Here is a 15642-nt window from a genome sequence, read left to right on the forward strand (position 1 = left end):
CAACCTTTAGAGTTCCGCACGTCCGGGGTGTCACCCCGCCTCTCGCCCGTTGACCTCTGGGATGGCGCTGACCCGCGACCGGGTGCTGTTGTAAGTGACAGTAAAATAATCACAAGAGGCGTGTGCAGTTTAAATAACAGTTTTAATTTAATAAAATATAATAATTTAGAATTGGACAGGCTGCATTTCTCAAAGGATGGATGGAGCCCCAACGAGGACGCTGAAAACTACAAACATGTCTGCTGCAAACAGTTTGGCTCACTGCTTTGGATCGGCTCCATTTTCTCCTGCTCCGCTTCTTCTGTCTGGCCTCCAATGGTCGCGATAGACGATGCAGCCCGGCAACCCTCATCTGTCCTCCCCTCCTCCTCCTCCTCCTCCTCCTCCCCGCCCCCATTTGTGCGCATCAGCTTTTGTCTGTTGTCCAAGATGTCGTCCTCTCCGTCATCTCCTCCAGGCCCTGGACTTTCTACATTTCTATTGAATCGGCTTCTTCTCCCTTCATCCTCTCCCATTGCAGCTCCTTCGAGCTCGTCTCCGTCGGCCCCCCCTTCAGCTTCCACCCCGTTCCCCGCTGAAGGGCACTTGTGATCTCTGTAGTAACTGTGTCTGGTGAATCCCTTGTTGCAGGTGGAGCATCTGAAGCGGTAGTTATCCGTGTGGGACTGCTGATGCTCGAGCATGTGAGCCCTGCGGCTGAACGCCTTCTGACAGAAGAGACACTTGAAGGGTTTGATTCCTGCAGGACGGGGGACTTTGTTAGGATCAAAAACGTTCCAGTCACACAAACAGGCGACTAACCTCAAGGTCCTATTGCTCAATGATACATATATATATATATATATATGTATATTCACATGAATCTGATCAGTCTATATGTTTGTAAATCACACGATATTCCATCATCGCGGCTGAACTAAAAACGAACCCTGACATTATTCCCTTACCAGAATGAGACAGGATGTGGGCCTTGAGTTTGTCCGGTCTGTTGAACTCTTTGCCGCAGCCTACGTGTGTCCTGGTAGGAAAACAGCAACGTTAGGACGACATTCACAATGAAAGCAACGCGAGGCGAGAAAGAAAAGGATTCTTTTTTTAAAGGGCAGATTGATGTAAATGGGGACAAAAGGTTTGAAGGAATCAATCGAGTGGAGACGGAGGACCGACTCTCACCTAAAAGGACATTTGTATTTCTTAAAGGGTTCGTGGATGAGCATGTGTCGCTTCACTTTGTCCTTCCTGTTGAACATCGCCTCGCAGAGGGTGCATTTATATGGCTTTTCACCTGGAGCATAAAATCATGCAAGACATCAATTCAACTGCAAACCGTTGCGTCGGAGACGCAGCCCCGGGATTTCCTCGGACGTTATAACGCCATCGTAAAAGAAACGGTTCAGAAACAAAACCAAGACGACATCTGAAGTCTCTCGTCTTTCCATAAAACATTTCTGGAGCTTCTTGGCAAAAAGGTTTTTCTGCTGCATTTCCCAGTCAACCGAAGCAGACGACTTGCTTTATACAATGTTTTTATGAAAAGGGGGGCAAAATCATAAATCGGCATGCAGCGGAACATCGGAGGGACGGGATGACTGCTCTCTGAGAGCCTTGCAGACCTGAGTGGATGCGTGTGTGCAGCTTGAGGTAGTGCTCCGTCTTGAAAGACTTCTTGCAGATCTGACACTTGAACCTGCCTCCGATGCCGTGAGTCGGGAGGTGGCGTCTGAAGTAGCGCTCGCACGGGAAAACCTGCCGGCGGGAACGTGACGGGATTAAAACTACGGTAACTCCAACTGAGACAACGGAGTATTTTTAATGGTCCCGCTCAGTACTGTTCAGCCTGGGCTCTATTTTTACTCACTTTGTCTTTAAGTAAATTACTGAGACATCCTTTACATTAAATGATTTATGCTGAGCTAGAAAAGCACTTAGAGAGCACAAACCTCCTCCAATCAGCTCCTCCCCTTCTAATGAATTTGTTAGCAAGATAACTCAAAATGTTCAGGAAATGTTTGGGAATGTTACCAGGAACAGATTACTATTACATTTTGATGATAATCCAGAAGAGATCCTGGATTCTGGATGGAGGTTAAAAATATGTTCCTCAATCTCGGTTGATTATTGACCAAAGTCTATGGAATTTGACGCAGTCATGTAGGGTGGGGGCCTCTATCTCACCACCGAATTTAATCCGGATCAGATCTAGAATGGAGTCGGTAAAAATATATATTTATTTTAACATTGAAAACCCCATTTGCGGATTCAACTAGAAAAACACTCAGAGAGCACAGACCTCCCCCAAGCAGCTCACTCCCCTCCTAACTGGATCTACACCATCCACATGGTGATCTGGATCATCACCAAAAGGTTCTAAAATGTTCTTAGTATCTTTATACACCAACCATGAAAAGTAAGTGAATCAGAGTTTTCAACGTTAGAATGTAATATTTCCTGACCTCATCGCGAGTCTGGAGCGTCTTACCAGAGTAACCGGCCGTCAGTGACACGCCCCCGTAGGACGCGGAAACCCCCCCCCGTAGGACGCGGAGACCCCCACCCCCCCCGTAGGACGCGGACACGCCGGTGAGACGTACCTTTTGGCAGTGCGGGCAGGGGTAACTGTGTGAGGCAGTGAGCAGATGCTGCTCCAGTGCCTCCTGGGTGGAGTATCTGCTTTGACACTTCACACACCTGAGGGGAGAGGCGGGGGGGGGGGGGGTCATTGTTCATAGAAAGAACGCAACCAACCAACAGTTCTTAGCTAAAGTACACGCATTTGTACACAGTACATACATAAATGGTATCACTTTACTCAGGCATCGCCGCACTATGGCTGTGTGCTTTCACACACACACACACACCTCTTTACCAGCGTTTCACCTCCCCCATCCAACAGTAGTCCCTAAATAGCGAGCGGTCGGCGGCGCTGACCTGTAGACGGTGGCGTCTTTGCGAGAGCTCTGCTGTGGGCAGAAGCAGTGCGAGTACTGGTGGACTCCCAGTTCGAACAGCGAGGGGAACACCTTGTTGCAGAGGTGGCAGCGGTAGGTCAGCTGCTCCTGGTGCGCCCTGATGTGCTCCAAGAACTGCTCCAGCTTCTGGAAGGTCTGGGAGCAGGACTTCAACACGCACTTATAAACCTGCAGGGGAGGGAGCGCCGTTCCTCGTCTCGTAAGAACTCTGGGATGAGCAGCTAGCATGTTCGTTCCTGCGTTCCTGTTATGGCTTTCCTCACAAATTGCGACTTAGAATATTGACGACTTTGAGTATTCATGCTGTATAAGGCGACTAAATGCATGCCTGAACTTTGGAACAAGAACAAGAACTTTCTGCTGGTGCTCCACACTCACCTGCTCCCCTTTGTGCTGGCTCAGGTGGGACTTGAGCTGAAAGTAGGTATTGAACTTGCCGGCACAGAACTGGCACTGGTAGGAGCTGTCGATCACAACCACCTGTTTGGCCTGGGCGTGGCACCGATGGTCCTGGCTGGACGCCGTCGGCACCGGAGGAGGATGGCCGTTCTGCATGGCTTCCCCTCTGCTGTCCTCCGGATCGGCGTGGACTTCTGTCGCAGCGTCCGGCTCTACTGCAGCGTCTAGGATCGAGCATCGCGCTCACTGAGAAACGACCCGATGCTGCCGTCTACGTTTACAACCGGCAAAGCACTCGGAGCAGCTCATCCCCCTCCTAATCAGATTCACATCGTCCCCAAGTCGATCTGGATCATCACCAAAACGTTCTAGATTGTTCTTGGCATCTTTATACACCAAACACAAAAAGTAAAAGTGAACCGGAGTTGATGTGTATTTGTAACAGATTTTTGAATCCGTAAATGAAATGTTAAAATTAAATATTTTCTGCTGACATCATTCTGGATCGGATCCAGATGAAATTTGGCGGTGAGATAGAGGCCCCCACCCTACGTGACTATTTGCAATTCCATGAACATCGGTCAATAATCAGCTGAGATAGTGAGGAACACATTCTGATGCTAATGATAATTTCAAAGTGATCCATGTTACTTTGACGGCGCTTTCAGTCGGGTTTCTGAAACGCTCCTCACCTGTTGGCTCCTCCTCTGTCTGTGTCTGACTGTTGTGCCGCTGTGACTCCTCCTCTTCTGGTGCGACTCGCTGCTGCCGCCGCCGCCGCCCGTTCCCCTCCTCCTCATTGGACGCTGCTTGCACCACTTTCACTGTGATTGGTAATCTTGACACAGTGCTCGCCACGCCCATGGGCCACACCTTCCAGAAGCAGACAGCCGTCACTTTAACTCTATCAAGTTCACTTTATTCCTTGCAGTCAAACAAATTTCATTTATTTATTTATTTTTACAAACTAAAACTGAATGTGGCCCTCCAAGTAATTTTTTGTGGCCCCCGTGAGAGCTGTGTGCAGACATTTGTTTTTGTAAAATGCTGCATCTCACACATGTTCTTAACAGCCCACATTTGTTGGTTGTTCTGCAGTTCTGCCCCTCTCAACTGTGACAAAAAGAGTTTTGAACAAAGTTAATGCCATAACTTGTGTTGGATGATATTTTTCTTGATTTATTATTTAATATTATTTACCTGAATAAGTTTGATTAGTGATTGATGGAGTCGTGTGGTTTTCTTAACCTGATCAATTGAAATGATTTATGTTATAATAACAGCAATAATCTATCCATATATTTTTACAACTATACAATTGAATATGCAATGTTTGTAACTTAAATAGTGAACTGATCAAATGGAAAAATTCAGCAACATGGCAATAACAATAGCAACACGCTGCAGTCAGGAAATCAATAATCTGCTGGCGGTGACTATTGAAAGTTATTTGAACCTTTTTGTTTTTTCCAGCATGTGCTGACATGTTGATCCCAGCGACATATGGTGCTCAGGATCAGCACTGGACAGCTCCATAGGTAGCCGGCTACATATGGAGCTAAACAATGCTAATGTGGCCCTTGTAGAAAATGAGTTTGACACCCCTGCATTAACTCATTAAATGCCAATTGAATGCTTCAATTAGGTTTGGAATTGAATTCTGTCATAGTACAAATAATAAAATGTGATTTGCAACAGCAGCTGTACAACCAATTAAAGGATCTGTATCTTTTTGGGGGTGGGGATTCCAGCAGAAGAGGGTCGGACATTAACTTTCAGCTGGCAAAGGATCCCTTTCTGGAAAGCCCCCACCTGTATCTTAAAATCCCCATTTTATATATAAAAACAAAAACAAAACATTGTTGTAAATGCTTGATGTAGCAATGACACGATTAGTACAATTACCTAATAATTACAAATTGTTGGATAGAACTGCCTGACATTTGAGCTAGAAAATAATTTCATTGCGACTATACATGTGCAACAAATAAGAAATCTGACAAACGAGCTGCTCCTGCCGACCAATAAGAATGCTTTAAGCTAACGTGCACAAACAGCTGCGTGATCGCTAAAATGTTTTTACCTTGTGTGTCTGCATGTGTTTCTTCACGTTAGACTTCTGGGCGAAGGCTCGGCCGCAGACGATGCACTGAAACGGTTTCTCTCCTGTGTGACTGCAGGGAGAAGAAGAGTCGGGAGTCGGAGGAGGAGGAGAAGCTCTCCTCCGGGCCACGCCCCCCCGGCCGGTGAACTTACCTCCTGATGTGCTGCTGAAGGTCAAAGTTTTTGGAGAAGACTTTGTCGCAGTAATTGCACTTCAGTTTTGGCCCTTTTCCTTTCAGCGGCTCTGCTGAATGAAACGGAGTGAACGGATATTTATCTGACGTCAGGCCATTGCGTAAAGAAAAAACGTTCCCAGTTACCCGTCGCCCCATCCGGGCTCTTTCTGCCGCTCCTCTGCCGTTTTGGAATGATGACCTTTTCAAAGTCTCCCAACGCCGCCAGGTTAGTGGCAATGCTGCAGACTTTGGTTTTGGCGCTCTGCTTCCCGGGACTGTAGACGGGAGGGGTGGGGAACGGCTGGCTGTCCACGCACGGGCCGGGCACCTGGAGGAGAACCGAAGGCTCAGTGCTCTGTGTCGGGGGCTGTTCTGCTTCATTCTCCTCGACACGCCACCTGATCTTATCTGAGAATTGAAGCGTGCAAAACACACTTAAAACTGCCCCAGCAGCATTTAACGGCAGGCTTTACTCACCTGTACGGGATGAAAGGGCTGCAGGCCCAGGGTGTGGATCTCAGCACCACCGCCGCCGGCCATGTGGGGCAGCGTGCTGTATACCTGGACCACCGAGTTGCCGTGGCTCACTGGGATCTGTGAGGAGAGCGGCTGCTGACTCGGCTGTCCCGTCGGCAGGGGGTGGGTGGAGGTCTGGCCTGAGGGCAAAGTGTGTGAGGACTGCTGCTGCTGCTGCTGGGGGTGATGATGATGATGGTGGTGGTGGTGGTGCTGCAGGTACGAGACACCAGCCGTGTGCATGCTGACGTTACTCTGCAACACCAAAAATGAGGCAAATAGATTTGATAAGAACAGAACCTTAAATATTTAGGATCAATCATCAGCTGTCTAGCATCCTCCGTAAAGAGTAAAAAGCGCGGCGTCTACGAGGACATTACGGCTTCAGGAGGAGGCGTAAGGTTGCCCTGCGTTACCTGTATGGGCGTCGGCATGGCAGCCATGGGCTGGTCGATGGAGGTGAAAGCTGAGATAGCAGACATGAGGACATCGTCGCTGACCAGCACGTTGCCTTGGACTAGAGTGTGAGTCAGAGGAGAGGGGGGGACTGTGATGTAGGTGGACACCTGATGCGTAAGTGGAGAAGTAACGAACAATCGTGTGAGCTCGTCCTTGGTTCGGGGACAACACAAGAGAGGCAGCATGCGTCAGGGCAGGCGCTGGAGTCTCCTCACCTGTCTGTTGGCAGAAGTCTGAGGCCCGGCGCTGATGGGTGGGAGGGGTGCGTAGGCGACGGTGGAGGCCAGGGACACCGTGGAGAGGGACGGCGCGCCGGACTGGCACTGCTCTCTCTTGTGTGTCATGAAGGCTGGCAGAGAGTTGAACTGTTTCTTACACTTCCCGCAGAGGAACACGTCCTCGTCATCTGGAGGAAGAACAAGCACGAGAGCAGCTTCACACGGCGACTCGTCCGCTTTAGTCCCAGAAGGGGCTTCGATTCACACCTTTGGAGCCCACTGGACTTATTTTATTTTGTTCTCAGCGACAGTAGAGATTCTGTTCGGACTCCTTTTTTTTTTTTAATCTCAATCTCACAAATAAGATAGACGGTATCTGCCTTTCCTACCCAGAGACTGGATGGTAGATGCTCCAGAAACAGTCTGATTGCTCGGGTCAGGAACTCCACCTTGACCATCCAGCAGCGACTGGACCGCTAGCACCGTCTGGTTGTCCATGCCTGATGAGGAGGAAGAGGAGGAAGGTTAACATGTCCTAGATTATGCAGCACTTTAAACATTCACTTGCTGCATGTTTCACTGAAGAATATGAAAGATGTGTTTTCACGCTGGTTTGGAAATGTTACGTCTTTCATTCAGGTTGAGCAGCTTTACACACAATAATACTGATCATGAATACAAACATCAGAGTGATCAGGAGTAAAACATAAATAAATACGCAAAGCAGAAGGTCGCTGTAAATGCATGCAGGGAAAAACCAGCAGCATCGATGCATCGGCGTCTGCTGCAAAAAGCCCGACATGCACTCTGATTATCGAGAAGAGGCCGACACCATCATCATCATCATCATTCTGCTGCCTGCCGTTCATTTCATGACGGCTTCATGCAGTAACTCGTCTAGGAGGTCCGAACCACAGCCGAGCTGTTTGTTTGGACCCGCCGCAGCCACTTTCCCCCTCGTTTCACTGCCCTGACTATAAATAGACGCGCATTTCGATCCGTAAAACATTCCTCGTGTGTCGCAGCTGCTCTAAACACACGCTATCTATTTCTTACAGTTGTAGTTAGGTGGTTATTAACATAATAGTCCCACCTTCAAGCACTTCAAATATTGCTTGCGCCATCTTGAAAGCTCCCTCTGCTGCGCGATAGGCGCTCGATTAGTCGAGTCTGCTGTCAGGGGACGTTTCACCTCGCAGGAAAAGACCCTGAAATCACACAAAAAAACTAAACTGTAGAAGCAGCGTCGTTAGCATAGCCACTGTTAGCCGTCATAACAGACTGTAAGTTGGTTTAAAAAAAACCTGTACTTGTAAATTCACGTATTAATTGATTTTGAACGTAAGTGGTTGAGCTTTCTGTAATTCTCCATCGATCAAATTTAATTCGCGACTAACTTGTTGTGTACTAAAGCAATGATACGAGCAATAGTTCTAATGGGACGTAACTTTTTGCAGTACGAAGTCCGTTCAATTGTCTTCTTTCCGCGCACGACAATCGAACAGCTGTGATGTTGTAGTATTTTCCCGAGAAACCTTGAACGGATCTGAAACATCGATGAATCTGTGATCGGCCAGGCGCCCCTGCGTCGGTGAAAAATGACAGACCACGCTTTAAACCAATCAGAGACCGCCCGCCCCGCCCTCCGGAAAGTAACGCGTTTGCGCCAATGGGAGCTGTCGTATTGACCATGTGCTGGTTTCGCGGCAAAAAAGATTTCGCGCGAAAACCGTCCGACCCTTGTTCAGATCAGCTGGAACAATAACAACAATAACAACCGATAGGGCGTCGGGACAGGCTTTTTTATAAACGCGCCGAGTTACGGCGGAAACAGCCGAAGGACGAGCGGCCGCTATTCTAAACGACGTTTGTATTTTTGTCCTCTTGCGGTACATTTCCAGTTTTATCGGACCGCTTCCTGCGTGCCCCGAACTAAGGCAAGCGGTTGAAGAACTGGGGCTAACTTAGCTAGCATGCTATCCTCCCCTGTGTTTTCTTACTCTACGGCTTCCCTGATGCTAAGCTGTCTGTGGCCTTATGAGACGCGGTTTGCTTCGGAGTAATGGAGATGCTCGTTGCGTTGCATGTGTTTTTACTGAGATAGCGCGCTCCCGAAATGCGACTTGTGCGCCCCGAGCTGGGTGTAAGGACACGTTAGCATCGTCTCGTGTGTAGCGCGGCTGCTGCGTCGCGTCGTTTTAAACTTTCAGTGCGACTTGCTCGGACCCAGGCTAGCTCGTTAGCACCGCGAGGAGGACAGAGCGGCAGGCCGCGGCTGCGAACTGAGGCTGACGGCACAGATTAAAACAATGGACTAGCTTGCTAGCTCGCTAACCTAATCGATTTTACACCGCACGGGAGCGATTGAGACTCAGGTAGCTGTATTTCTTTTTGTAATTGCAATAACAAAGAACCCCGATTTGAATGGCTACCAGCTCTGGGTTAAGCAGCTAGCTTCCCTGAGATGAAACAATATTGTTTGTTTACTTTTTTTTTTTTTTTTGAAGCGGCTTGATTATCATTATTAAAGAGGACAGACGAGAATAATAAAAAACTTTAAAAAAAACTTTAGCCATGTTCAAGCTGCTCGGGAGATTCCTTTTGTTCCTTAATTCCCCTGAGCTCAGCAAATCCAAGCAGGTGTCAAACCGCAGCGCCTGAGTTGGGGGCCCCTCAGCAGCCCAGATTATCCAGTGAAGCCCCCCCCCCCCCCCCTCACTGACTCACTGCAATGTCAGAGACTTTGATCACGGGGCAGACGTCTGAGGATCTGCTGGCCGACTTTGAGACGTTGCTGAACTCCGGGAGTCTCGGGCTGAGCGAGGGCCACCAGATAGTGATCATCACGAGCCCCAGCAGCGAGGGGCTCCACCCAACCTCGGCCCCCAGCAGCACGGGGGAGATCCTGCTGTTCGCCACGCCGCAAGGCGCCGCTGGTGGGGGGCTCCGGGACAAGCGACGACCGACTCTGGGAAGACCTCCGGTGAGGAAAGTGGGGAAGGAGTTTCTGTTTGAGGGGCCGTGGGCGAGCTTTTTGTTCTATATGCTGAGATGTTTACCTTTTTATAAACTGTACCTGTTATTTATAAGGGATTCTTTTTCCAGGGAGACATAATCATGGCAGTGAATTCCTTTGTCCACCCGTCTGTATACATTCAGGTAAAGAGGAGGTTGGACCTGGACAGCGATCATCAGTATGTCTGCACCACCCGGCCGTCTGTCGGCCAGGCGCCGCTCTCTACACCGGCTCCTCCGAGAGGTATCTGCCCCCACCTGAAGCTTCCTCTCCCGATTTGCGTTGTTGCTGCGTATTACATGGACAAAATGTCCGTGTGACCGGCTGCACTGTGTTCATGGACCCTAAACATGTTGATCCGATTAGGACGTGCGTGTTCGTGCATCACACTTTCGATCGGAATGAATTATTTTGACATGCGTAGTTTATTCCAAATATACCGGAAATAGTAGAAGTAGCGACTGCAGTTGTAAACAAAACGTGGCTCCGCCCTTTTCTGCTTGAAAGATCGCCGTTATTTCACGCGTTTCCTCCGTTTTCTCTGTTACTTTCCTCCTTTAATGTCTCCGGCAACGCGTTTGTCTCAGATAGTGACCAGTTCTGTCTTTCGCTCGCTCTGCTTCGTTCCGGGAATAGCAGAATCGCGTAAAGCTGACGTCACAGACATGCGCAGGAAGGACGGCTTGTACCGAAACATCTGAATTAGTGTTTTCATGCGCCCTGATCGGATCATCAATCGGTATAAACCGCCCCCCTCGATCGGATTCAGCTTGATCGGGTCAGACTGTTCCGATGTGGGTGTGTACGTGAAGCATTTTTATTCCGATCAGGCTTTTAATCCGATTAGATGTGTCCCTGTAAACGCACCTACTGTCACCGATGTCCAATCACGCTGCTGCGGCTGTGAACGGTCCCGAACGCAGCTGTCCTTCCATCAGCAGCAACCAGCTGGCAACTTGTTTTCAAGGACACGGGAAGATGGCGGCTGTTATTATTCGTGGATTTCTGTCCATTCAACAGGCAAGGTTCACAAGTTCAAAGCAGGTGTCGTCTTTCACTACATTACAGTCTTGGGATGTTGAAGTCCCCCCCCGGGTCCGACGTGTTGGTTGTTAATCGATGCAAAAACTACAAACCTTTGTCAAACCTGTGGTAAAAACAGGCGGAGTACCTGATATAGTGGTTTGAAAAGTTGTGTAAACATGACAACAGTAATTCTCACATCGTAGAGACAGCGATGCCAGTTATAAGCAGCGGGTCGGCATCCGCTCTCTCCGGAGTTCTCCAAGAATCACGTTTAAAAGGTAAAACTGTTCGTTGGCGCAGAAAAGCTGGAACAAAACCAGAGTGCTGATCAGTTAATCTGGTCACCTCCGGCTCAGTTACACACGCTGGGCGTTTAAAATAAATGAAACAGCCCCGGTGCTCTCGTCAATTCCTTCCTTCCGTTGGCTGGGCAGAGGGAGCCGAGGAAGATCCACCTTGGCACAGAACCACTGGGGAGAAGTGGACCCTAAAACCCAAAATCTCACACCGCAATGTGTCCCTGTCCCTTCAACACACATTACGGGATGTCCGTGCTTTGAACCGATTATTCTCCCTTCCAGTTCCTCGAACCGCAACAGAAAAGTCCCGGTACGACACGTCCTTGAATCTTACCACCAAGCGCTTCCTGGACCTTTTGTCCCAGTCGGCTGACGGCGTGGTGGACCTGAACTGGGCCTCGCAGGTCCTCGATGTTCAGAAGAGACGGATCTATGACATAACCAACGTCCTGGAGGGAATCCAGCTCATCTCCAAAAAGTCCAAGAACAACATTCAGTGGCTGTGAGTATCAATGAAGCTACACGTTCAATAGGTAATCGTGGGACAAGCGTGAATGTGTCTGTGTCAAATTAGTGTACAAATCATGTACTGTTCTAGCAGTTAAACAAAATGAGCACAGATATAGTCAGTAGAAAATACGACATGAAATGAGGATGGGCCGGACAGGCAGCAGATTGTCCAGCAGGTCTGTTTTCCTTCGGCGCCATTAAAGCCATTTTCCTGAACGCTAGTGTGGACTTTTCCTCCTCCAGGGGGAATCGAGTTGATTCCGCTTTGGCTTCACGCCACAAGGAGCTGCAGAGCGAGGTGTGTGACCTGACAGAGGCCGAGGAGCAGTTGGATGAACTCATTTCCAAAGGCAACGTTCAGCTCCAGCTGTTCACGGAAGACCCCCAGAACAAGAAATATCCTCACAGGGTCGCGCTCAAGGTCGCGCTCCGTGACCGTGACGATCGAGTTTTCTTCTTCTTTGTAATATTGACAGATGGGGGGGGGGGGGGACGGTTTTCTCATTTACATTCCTACTGTTTCCATGGTTACGTGTTGTGCATGAAGTTGGGCTTAATTTTTGAGTCAGGTTTCTGGGATGTGACTCAAAAACCTTTCCATAGTTTTTCACTAAACTTTATACACACATCTCTTGTACTGGAACTACAGTTTTTCCGATAAGTACACCTTGGGGGGGATCCTGACTATTTCAGGCTTGGTTTTGACTGGAATGTTGAATCCACTGCCGATTATAAATGATATTGATTTATTTTAGGTTTGCCTGCTCGGATGTAGACCCTAAAGCTTTGTCGGGAGTGTGTTGCTGGTCTTTGCTGGTCTTTGCTGGTCTTTGCTGGTCTTGATGTGGCGCCACATGCAGCTGCTGTGTTCCTTAATGGTTGTCGCTCACGTTGTCCTACGTGCACTGCCAGGATTTGAAGAAGTCCTGTGATTCCCCGGACCAGCTGGTAATGGTGATCAGAGCTCCCCCAGAGACTCAGATGCAATATTCAGAACCCAACGAGGTACGGACACTCGGTGCGATTCAGCTTTGTGGTGAAATTGTTCACGCGACAACAAGTTTGTCTCGTCTCTCCAGGGCTACCAGGTGACGCTAAAGAGCACGCGCGGCCCGATCGATGTCTTCCTCTGCCCGGATGACGGCTCCGGCGACTGCAGCCCGGAAACGGGATGCAGTCCGTCAAAAATCAACGCGGACTCCTCCGTGGTCCCACCTTCCCCAAAACTCACAGACCAATCGCGAGCCAGAAAGTCCACACTGGTTCTGGAAGACGGCTTGTCATCGCCGGCATCTACTTCGTCCACGGTGACGGCCGCCTCCCAGCAGCACCCCTCACCTGGGATGTTAGGCGGTGAGACAGGTGAGCGTTTAGCAAAGAATTGTATTTATTACAACTTTTCAAGGAGTATTCAGGGTTCCAACATTTCCAGCAAAGCTAATCCAGTAAAGATTCTAGAATGTCTCGTGGAAAGTTCCAAGATGAAAATAATGCCGGAACATTTTGCTGCCACGAAACACAATATGTTTGGCTCACGCACTGATGATGTTGGTGTTGATTTAGTAAAATCCAGAAACCACTGGAGTGGGCAAACCTTAAAAAATTCCTGCATCCACATGGTGATCTGGATCATCATCAAAAGGTTAGGAACTCTTCTTGGTGTCTTTGTACACCAACCATGAAAGTAAAAGCCAATCGGAGTTGAGGTGGATTTTAAAGGGAATGCCGGCTGTAACTAAAAATACAACCATAGACCTCTACTATGTAAATACATTGACAAAAATATATAAATATTTATAAGAAGTTATGAAATCCGTTTTGTTTACAACATGGTTGCCGCCATGTTTTTGCGTGCGCAATGCATTCTGGGTTGATGACGTCAAATGGTTGCAGCCCTAGCTACGAGCGCAGCGAACGTAACAAATGGACTGCACTTGTATCGCCTCGCATTCACACTCGCATTCACACTTCACTGATCTCTGGACGAATCTCTCTACAAACTGAGCCGCAGCCGGCCCCAGAACGTAGCGTGACGTATCTCCGACAACAAAATGCCACGCTGCGTGGCTTTTGGATCTAATCTCCGATCATAAGGGAATACAGAGAGCAAGGACCGCCTCCATAGCGTTCCGCTGTGCTCTCATCATTTTACCTCGGATGCACTCAAGGACTTTCATCGCCCTCAGCCCATGAGAGATCTCACCTGGTCATAAACGAGCAAAATATGTTTCTACAGAAATAGAACAAAAGGAAATTATTTCTGTCATTTTACTGACAGCAAAATAAATCCTACGGAGCTTTTGGTGAGTGGTGCGCTGGCGACTCATTCGGGGTGTACCCTGCCTCTGACCATAGCAAGCGTGGTTAGGCTCCCGCAACTCCCGTGGCATGCAGGGCGGAAAAGCGGTGGAAAATGAATGAATGAATTGAAGGCACATTTTACAAGATATAATTATTACTACTTAGCCTGCATTATAAGTAAATGGACGAATCCGTTTTTTTTTTTCTTTGTATCCAGACGGGTATCTGGATCACTCTCAAAATGTAACGGGATCTAAATTCGACCGATACCCATTTAGATTCTTCATCCAGCAGTTTTTCCGTAATCCTGCTAACAGACGGGCGGTCAAAAGCGTAACCTCCTCGGCGGGCGTAACGAATGCCTCCCGTGACGCTGTGTCTGTTTGTCTATTCTAGAATCTCTCCTTGGGGGCGACCCATTCTCCAACCTGGGAGACATGCCTGATTTTGACTTCTCGCCCATCACCTCCTTGGACTTTCTAAATGGAGAAGGCCTCTCTCTGCCATTGGACAGCTTCATCACGCTGTCTCCCCCACACACTCATGACTACCACTTTGGACTGGACCACAATGAAGGCATCAGCGAACTCTTTGACTGTGACTTTGGTGATCTGTCCAAAGTATTGGCTGATAGTTAGAGGACACGCTCTAGGCTATTCTAGATGTTGGACTGTTCCTCCATATCCTGGGATTTCTGAAGGCCTGGAAGTCAAACGTATTATTTTGTCAAACACCCAGCCACTGTTGGGTGTTGTAAAATATTCTGTGCAGTATTTGGCTGCCTAAAAAGTTCCCCATGGGCTACGAAACCTCAAAAAGTCCCACAAATTATACAGCACAAGATTAGCACTTATTTTTTTGGCCATCAAAAACATTTTACACCAAGTCTTTAGCATTAGCGTAGCTATTTAAATTATTTATATGGAACGTACCAAGGGAGCATTTTCTTGCTATTGACGACATTTGTGCAGGTGTTTGCGTGGGGTGTGGTCTAATGGGCAGGTGTCCTTTACCCTGATTGGCTTACAAGCTCCAGCTGAGGAGGCTGGTTTCCTTTACCCTGATTGGCTTACAAGCTCCAGCTGAGGAGGCTGGTTTCCTTTACCCTGATTGGCCTACAAGCTCCAGCTGACGAGGCTGGTTTCCTTTACCCTGATTGGCCTACAAGCTCCAGCTGACGAGGCTGGTTTCCTTTACCCTGATTGGCCTACAAGCTCCAGCTGGACGAGGCTGGTTTCCTTTACCCTGATTGGCTTACAAGCTCCAGCTGACGAGGCTGGTTTCCTTTACCCTGATTGGCTTACAAGCTCCAGCTGGACGAGGCTGGTTTCCTTTACCCTGATTGGCCTACAAGCTCCAGCTGACGAGGCTGGTTTCCTTTACCCTGATTGGCCTACAAGCTCCAGCTGACGAGGCTGGTTTCCTTTACCCTGATTGGCTTACAAGCTCCAGCTGACGAGGCTGGTTTCCTTTACCCTGATTGGCTTACAAGCTCCAGCTGACGAGGCTGGTTTCCTTTACCCTGATTGGCCTACAAGCTCCAGCTGGACGAGGCTGGTTTCCTTTACCCTGATTGGCTTACAAGCTCCAGCTGACGAGGCTGGTTTCCTTTACCCTGATTGGCCTACAAGCTCCAGCTGACGAGGCTGG

The 15642-nt window shown here is 48.7% G+C and overlaps 2 protein-coding genes across 2 annotated transcripts; one reads left to right on the forward strand and one right to left on the reverse strand.

Moving 5' to 3' along the window:
• Positions 1–123: 123 nt before the first annotated feature.
• znf341 (zinc finger protein 341) lies at positions 124–7979 on the reverse strand. Its single transcript, XM_068750281.1, has 16 exons — positions 7934–7979; positions 7230–7340; positions 6838–7028; positions 6580–6729; positions 6125–6418; positions 5792–5975; positions 5625–5715; positions 5452–5542; positions 4061–4241; positions 3348–3592; positions 2929–3137; positions 2592–2688; positions 1614–1746; positions 1175–1285; positions 948–1037; positions 124–739 (listed from the first exon to the last, which is right to left on the reverse strand). The coding sequence occupies exons 1-16, from the start codon at positions 7962–7964 to the stop codon at positions 228–230; spliced, it is 2721 nt and encodes a 906-aa protein (XP_068606382.1). The 5' UTR covers positions 7965–7979; the 3' UTR covers positions 124–227.
• A 1592-nt stretch (positions 7980–9571) lies between these two features.
• On the forward strand, positions 9572–14630 carry e2f1 (E2F transcription factor 1). Its single transcript, XM_068752318.1, has 7 exons — positions 9572–9823; positions 10000–10099; positions 11464–11683; positions 11935–12087; positions 12582–12696; positions 12771–13053; positions 14389–14630. Exons 1-7 carry the CDS (start codon positions 9572–9574, stop codon positions 14628–14630), a joined length of 1365 nt encoding a protein of 454 aa, XP_068608419.1.
• The last annotated feature ends 1012 nt before the right edge of the window (positions 14631–15642 follow it).

The sequence above is a fragment of the Brachionichthys hirsutus genome, chromosome 2, assembly GCF_040956055.1.
Source record: "Brachionichthys hirsutus isolate HB-005 chromosome 2, CSIRO-AGI_Bhir_v1, whole genome shotgun sequence".
In the NCBI taxonomy this organism is placed as follows: domain Eukaryota; kingdom Metazoa; phylum Chordata; class Actinopteri; order Lophiiformes; family Brachionichthyidae; genus Brachionichthys; species Brachionichthys hirsutus.